The sequence below is a fragment of the Plasmodium gaboni genome, chromosome 9 (genome assembly GCF_001602025.1).
Source record: "Plasmodium gaboni strain SY75 chromosome 9, whole genome shotgun sequence".
NCBI lineage: Eukaryota > Apicomplexa > Aconoidasida > Haemosporida > Plasmodiidae > Plasmodium > Plasmodium gaboni.
The window spans coordinates 1,004,866-1,011,833 of NC_031489.1; the positions used below are offsets into that span (position 1 = coordinate 1,004,866).

The following is a 6,968-nucleotide window of genomic DNA, read 5'->3' on the forward strand; positions in this document are numbered from 1 at the left end:
AAAAAAAAAAAAAAAAAAAGGAAATAAAAGAGAACATTATATAAATTATATTTTGTGTGTATACTTTATTTTTTATTTGATTTAATTTTTTTATATTATTAATAAGATCTGATGTTGGTACATTTCTACATGATTATTTTTTAATATAGAAATAAGGATATTCCTATTGCTGAACTAAATTACAGAAAAGAAATATTTCTGATAATTTTTCACATCCTTTAATTTTTCATATATATGATATGCAATAATTAATATATGTTGAGTAAATTTAAATTTTTTAAAAGTATAAGAAATACAAAAAAAAAATATTAAAAATTAAAAATTAAAAAAATTAAATATAAATATAACAGGTGTTTATACCAAATAAACAATATAATATATTTTTACAAGTGTGTATTAAATGATAAATATAAATATAAATATAAATATATATATATATATATATATATATATTTATTTATTTCAATTTAATGTATCTTCAGAGTTTTATATTATCATGTAATATTATGGATTATTTATTTTTTATTTTTTTTTCAAATAAATAATTTAAGAATGATCTTTCTCATCATCCACATTTTTATTAACATACAGATCGTATGTTTCTATCGATGAAAAAGTGCTTGATAAAATTTCGTCCATATTCGTAAAATATTTCCTGTTTATAGATACTTGGGGAATATCCATATCTTTATTTAATATGGATAATAATATGTAATTAAATGCATCAACTCTTTTAAAATAATCATAATGGACATAATTTGTAATATTGAAAAAATGTATTGTTATTCCTTTGTTATATAATAATTTACATTCCTGCGGATTTAAATAATCTACTTGATAGGTAAATATTATATTAGCATTTAAAGCACTTATTGTGAATATATATTTTTTTAGAATATTAATATCAATATTTATATTAGGATAAATAAGAATAGTTTTAATTCCAAGATTATTAGTTATATTATGAACATGTTGAAGAATATTTATATCTATTGAAAAGAGCGAAATATGTTTCTCCATAGATTCCTTAGTAATATGAAATTCTTCTAATTTCTTTTGAATAAAACTTTGATTAAAATTATCTTTTGATAAAAATATTAAAATGGAATATTTTTCAAGTATAAGCAATTTTAAAAATGGCAGTATTTGTATAATATCATGTGTAAAAATAGCTATATAATTTTCCTTTATCACATTTTTTATAACACTTAAACATATATATGATTCATAAAATTGTCGAAAGGTAGCACATAGTAATTCATCATTCTTCATTTTTATATTTGTATATTCAATAACATCATGATATGGTACTAATACATAGTCTTTATGAATTTTACTATTTAATGTAAATATTCCAATTACTTCTTTTCCTTTTAATATATTATTAAAATTATTTCCGACATATAGCACTTTGCCTATAAATACATTTCCAATCAGATTTTTCAATTTCCATGTATATATATCATTATCATCTTTTTGGATATCATTTATCTCATCATCATCACAAAAATTTTCTTCGATTTTATTTGTACAAAAATTGGAACAACCAAATGATATAAATTTTACCAAGACACATATGTGTGAATCTTTACAGGTCATACTTTTTAAAAAAATGAAAATATAAAAATTAAACAGATTGAGAAGAACCTTAATAATATATATTATGGGTTGTATTTTATCCCTAATATGAAACGAATATAATTGGTACAAATGAAAAAATATATATATATATATATATATATTATATATTTTAAATATTTTATACATACATTTATTATAAAAAAGTATACTTCCATGTATGAATATTTTATAATTATTTATTATTTTCTTATGTCTTATTAAATATATATCTGCTTTGATTTTATCTTCTTAATGTTATTTATTCCTTTATATTTCCTACTTTGTATAATTCTTAATACAACATTAAAATTATATATATTTAATTATATATATATATATATATATATATATATATATATATATATTTTTAATATACACATACAAAATTGCTATTCTTTTTTTATAGGTATATTTTCATAATTGTTACAATCATAATCACTCAATATTTTTAATAATTTATTTTTTTCCTCAGCTAATTTATTTTCTCTTATATTTATGTTTTGTTCTCTTTTATTTCTAATCATATATTGAAAATCTATTAAAAAGGTCCCTATACTTATTGTTAAGGACATTAACAAAACTAATGGAATACCAGAAGAAAATAATTTATATCTTCTATCAATAACACCTAGTCTATATTTAGTTCTTATATATTTCTTCTTAACATAATTTCTTAATATGTTCATTTTATTTCCAAATCATAAATATATGTGTAACATATATATATTACTTCATATTATGTATACTTTTATTTTTTTTTTTTAATTATACATACATTTTATTATATAAAAAATTTACAAATAAAACCATTATAAAAATCTTATTGTTTCAACAAAATTATATATATATATAATATTTCTTATTAAATGAAAAAAATTAAATATATGAATATATTAATTCCACCTTTCACATATGGAAAAAAAAAAAAAAAAAAAATTAAGTTATAATGTCATCATATATAATGTGATATTATTACTAATAATATATCATTAAAATTTTATATTATCTTTATTTTTAGAGAAATATATATATATATATATATATATTGGTAAAATACACCTAATAATATTTTTATAATACCGAAATAGTCCTAATTATTAAATTTATATTTTCCCTTCTTGTTTTAAACCTCAATACACAACTTATATCAAACTCTTTGTTTTTTTTTTTTTATATTGTGAAAAATAACAATATATATGTATATTTATTAATATTTATTAGTATTTAATTTTTACTATTATCTTTAATTGTTCTTTTTTTCCTTTTATCTTTTAAAAATTCATATATTTATACACATTGTAATTCTTTTTACAAAAATTGTAAAAATATTCACATGTGTTTATTTTATCATTTTTATTAATACCTTATTTGTTTCATTTTATGTAAAAAAAAAAAAAAAAAATTAAAATTAAAAACATTTCTCTTTTTAAAAATGAGCTTACTTAAAATTGTATTTATTTTTATGTCACTATGGTTTTCTTATTGTTATTCATATATGAATATTAAGAGATATCCAAATAAAGTTTTGAATTCAACTGAATCAAAATTTTATGATCATAACTTTGATAAAAATTCTATCCTAAATAATTTGTATAAAAGAAATAAGTTGTATTACATATATCCTAGTAAGGAAAAATAATAGACCATAAAATAAAACAAAGAAATAAAAAAGAAATATAATTACACATTTTTGTTGTGTTTATAAAAATATACATATCACATATATATTATATATGTATTTTTTTTTTTTTTTTACCTATGTTTTGTAGAACAAAATCTATTAACTAAAAATACACAATTTTACAATGTACCAAGGGCAAAAACAGCCATTTCCCTCTTTAAAGGTTTTTAATTTTTTTTTTTTTTTTTTTATTTATAGCTAGCTATTTTGATAATTTCCCTTTTGTCTATATATATAATATTTTTTCATTAATAATTATTATTTTTTAATAGATATAAATATGTCTAATTTTTTTCCTGGTTTTAAGACCATCTTTAACACCAAGTAATTCTTATGTTTATATAGAAAAATAATAAATATATTAAAATTGTGCATACATATACATATATATATATATATTTATATATTTCATGTGAAACATAAATATATTTTTTATTTTTTTGGGAAGATTTTTATTTGACCCTTTGTACAGTTCGCATAAAGATATTATCATAAAAAATATAAAAACCATACAATTATTGCAACAGTAATATTGATATATGGAATATATATGTTCCTTTTCAAACATATTTTATATTTTTATTTTATTATTTTTTATTATTTTTCCCTATAGAGGTAATTACGTGAAAAGCATTTTCATATTTGGGGCCTCCTGTTTTACAATTTTTATTATAACCAAACTTCTTTTAATGCTACGAACGTTTTTCCAGAACCAATATAAAATGGTACGAATATAAATAATTAATAAATAATTATGCAAAAATATCACCTAATTTATTTATTTATTTTTTTTTTTTTTTTTTTTTTTTGTTATATTTAGATAAGTGAACAAGAAATAGAGCTTATGGGAAAATATGAAAATCCACATATTGAATTTAAAGATTAATATGGATATAAGGACAGAATAAATAAATACATATATATATTTTTTTTTTTTTGTGAATATAAAAAGAAATAAATATAAATGTTTATGTTATAATTTTATTTTATGATTATATTTAATATGATTTTTTTGTTATTTTATTCTTTTTTTTTTTTTTTATTGTTATAAAAATTACATAGGTGTATATACACAAGTGAGTCTACACTTGGACATTCATTTGAATATATATTTAAATATTTTTTGTTAATTTTTGTTTATTTTACAAACTCTCAAAATAGACAATTATATATTATTTTGTATTCCTAAAATGCAAATATCAACATTAGATAATAATCTCAATTTTGTTAAATAAAAAAGATGACAAATTTATTAATATTGCTTTTTTAATGTATAAATATAAAAATTGTTATTTTATTATTATTTTTTTTATTTTTTATTTTTTATTTTTATTTTTGTTGTTGTTGTTGTTTGTTTGTTTGTTTTTATATAAAAGAAAAATATACATTTATTTAAAAAATTAAAAATATTTTTTAATATTATAAATTGTGATATGCGTTAAACAGCAACCAATTTTATATATTATATATCTTTGTTTAATTTTTTTTATAAAAAGAAGAAAAACAAAAAAATCTATAAATAATTAATTTTGTGTATTAAATTGCAATTATTTTAAATTATTTATATATTTTCCTTTATTTTTATATTTCTTTATTTTTTTTTTCATTCTTCTCTTTTTTTTTGTTTCCGAATCATATAAGGAACCGTTTCTAAAAAAAATGTCAAAAGATGAAAAAATAATAATAGAGGTTCTAAAGGAAAAAATCGAAAAGACCAAATTACACGTTTTAACATTTGCTACTCATGAACAAGGCTATTTTAAAACATTAAAAGAAAGTTGTAAAATTTTAAATATCGATTTAAAGGTTTTAGGAATGGGAATAAAATGGAAAGGTTTTATAGAGAAATTGATTAAGGTAAAAGAATATTTAAAATTATGTAACGATAAAGATATAATCCTTTTTGTAGATGGTTTTGATACATTTTTTGTTCAACCAGCAAATGTAATTATTGAAAGATATCTTATGAATTATGACAATTTTTTTGTTTGTACTAGTGAAGGTGCATATTCAAGTAATATCCTTTTTTTACGTATTATTGAAAAAATGCATTTGGTTTTTCATAATAGTATATTTAAATATAATGATCATATGGAATGGGATTCTTTACACATAAAAGAAAAATACAAAGATTTCAACTTTTTTCATAATAATTTAAATCTATTAAATTCAGGTGGTTGGATAAGCAATGTCTTCTTAGCAAAAAAAGTTCTACAATATATACCTTCATTTATTGATAATGATCAAGTGTTCTTAACAAACTTATATTTGGATTGTAATTATTTATTGAAATTACAAGAAAAACAATCATTAAATGATACACATAGTAAAAGTGATTTAAATTTCAATGCTCAAAATAATTTGAAATATTATAATAAAATTATAATTGATAATCATAATATAATTTTCCATTTATTCAGAGGTAAACGTAATTTAATGTTGCTAGATTATAATGACTGTGTAAATCATTTCCCTTTTAAGCCTTTGATTAATATGTATAACATTCAAGGAGATGAAGAAATTAAAAATAATAATAATATAAATGGTAAAAATGAATATTTGCACGAACAAAACAGCCAAAATGTATATTTGCACGAACAAAACAGCCAAAATGAATATTTGGATGAACAAAATAGCCAAATTCAATATTTGCATGAACAAAATAGCCAAATGAATTCACAAAATAATGAAATAAATTGGAAAAATTGCATATATCATTTTTTCATGAAAACTTTTTTTGGAAAGAAAGATAATCAAAATAATGATGGTGCTTTAAAAAAAATAGAAATTGTAAAAGAAAACAACACAGATAGAAATGAATGGAAGAAGAAAAAAACAATTTTAGATAACGTATACATGGGAAACACGATAAGAAAGATTGGACAAATTGAAAATACATTTAATTATTCTATAATTGATATGCACACACACACTTCGCCTTGCATTCTTCATATGCATTGTCTTAGAAATGTTGATAATATAATTCATAAGATGGGTTTGAAAAATAAGTATACATCTACTTGGTATAGTCGTATTTGGTATTTGTTTTATAGTTTAAAAGGTACTTTGAATTTCAATTATTTTAGTCTTTTGTTTTCAACAACTGTTGGTTTTATATCTTTTTTTTTAATTTATATAAAATATGTTTTACAAATTTTAATATATATAGATAATAATTTCAGAACTAATAAAATGCTTTGTCTAGACAAAATGATGTTTTTATTGAATGATATTGAATTTTCATGTATCTTCACATTTATATTATCTATATTGTATTGGATATTTTATGTATTTAACAAATCTATATTGATAGAATAAATTTTTGTCATTTATTCCTTATATATAAATGAAAGGGGTAAACACATATATATTAAAATATATTTACATTTTATGTGTTCTTTTTTCTTTTGGTGTTATAATTTATATTTTTTTTTACAAAAAAATCAAAATTTTTAAATATAAACAAAATTGAAGTGAATATAATATAATATATATATTTATTTTGTACAAAAAAAAAAAAAAAAAAAAAAAAAAAAAAAAAAAAAAAAAAAAAAAAAAAAAAAAATAATAATAAATATATAAAAAAAAAAAAAAAAAAATAAAAAAAAAAATTTTTATTTTTTAAAATTAATTTTTTTTTTTTTTTTTTTTTTTTTTTTTTTTTTAA

At 17.8% G+C, this 6,968-nt stretch overlaps 4 protein-coding genes across 4 annotated transcripts; 2 read left to right on the forward strand and 2 right to left on the reverse strand.

Annotated features, from left to right (window-relative positions):
- Window positions 1–546: 546 nt before the first annotated feature.
- Window positions 547–1,599, reverse strand: PGSY75_0929700 (hypothetical protein; the record flags this gene model as incomplete). The annotated part of the gene is made up of 1 exon (XM_018785700.1): window positions 547–1,599. The coding sequence occupies one exon, from the start codon at window positions 1,597–1,599 to the stop codon at window positions 547–549; it is 1,053 nt and encodes a 350-aa protein (XP_018642041.1).
- A 410-nt stretch (window positions 1,600–2,009) lies between these two features.
- Window positions 2,010–2,306, reverse strand: PGSY75_0929800 (hypothetical protein; the record flags this gene model as incomplete). The annotated part of the gene is made up of 1 exon (XM_018785701.1): window positions 2,010–2,306. The coding sequence occupies one exon, from the start codon at window positions 2,304–2,306 to the stop codon at window positions 2,010–2,012; it is 297 nt and encodes a 98-aa protein (XP_018642042.1).
- A 746-nt stretch (window positions 2,307–3,052) lies between these two features.
- Window positions 3,053–4,187, forward strand: PGSY75_0929900 (hypothetical protein; the record flags this gene model as incomplete). Its single annotated transcript, XM_018785702.1, has 6 exons — window positions 3,053–3,245; window positions 3,390–3,464; window positions 3,574–3,625; window positions 3,750–3,827; window positions 3,915–4,026; window positions 4,122–4,187. The coding sequence occupies 6 exons, from the start codon at window positions 3,053–3,055 to the stop codon at window positions 4,185–4,187; spliced, it is 576 nt and encodes a 191-aa protein (XP_018642043.1).
- A 773-nt stretch (window positions 4,188–4,960) lies between these two features.
- PGSY75_0930000 (putative procollagen lysine 5-dioxygenase) lies at window positions 4,961–6,619 on the forward strand (the record flags this gene model as incomplete). The annotated part of the gene is made up of 1 exon (XM_018785703.1): window positions 4,961–6,619. One exon carries the CDS (start codon window positions 4,961–4,963, stop codon window positions 6,617–6,619), a length of 1,659 nt encoding a protein of 552 aa, XP_018642044.1.
- Window positions 6,620–6,968: the final 349 nt, after the last annotated feature.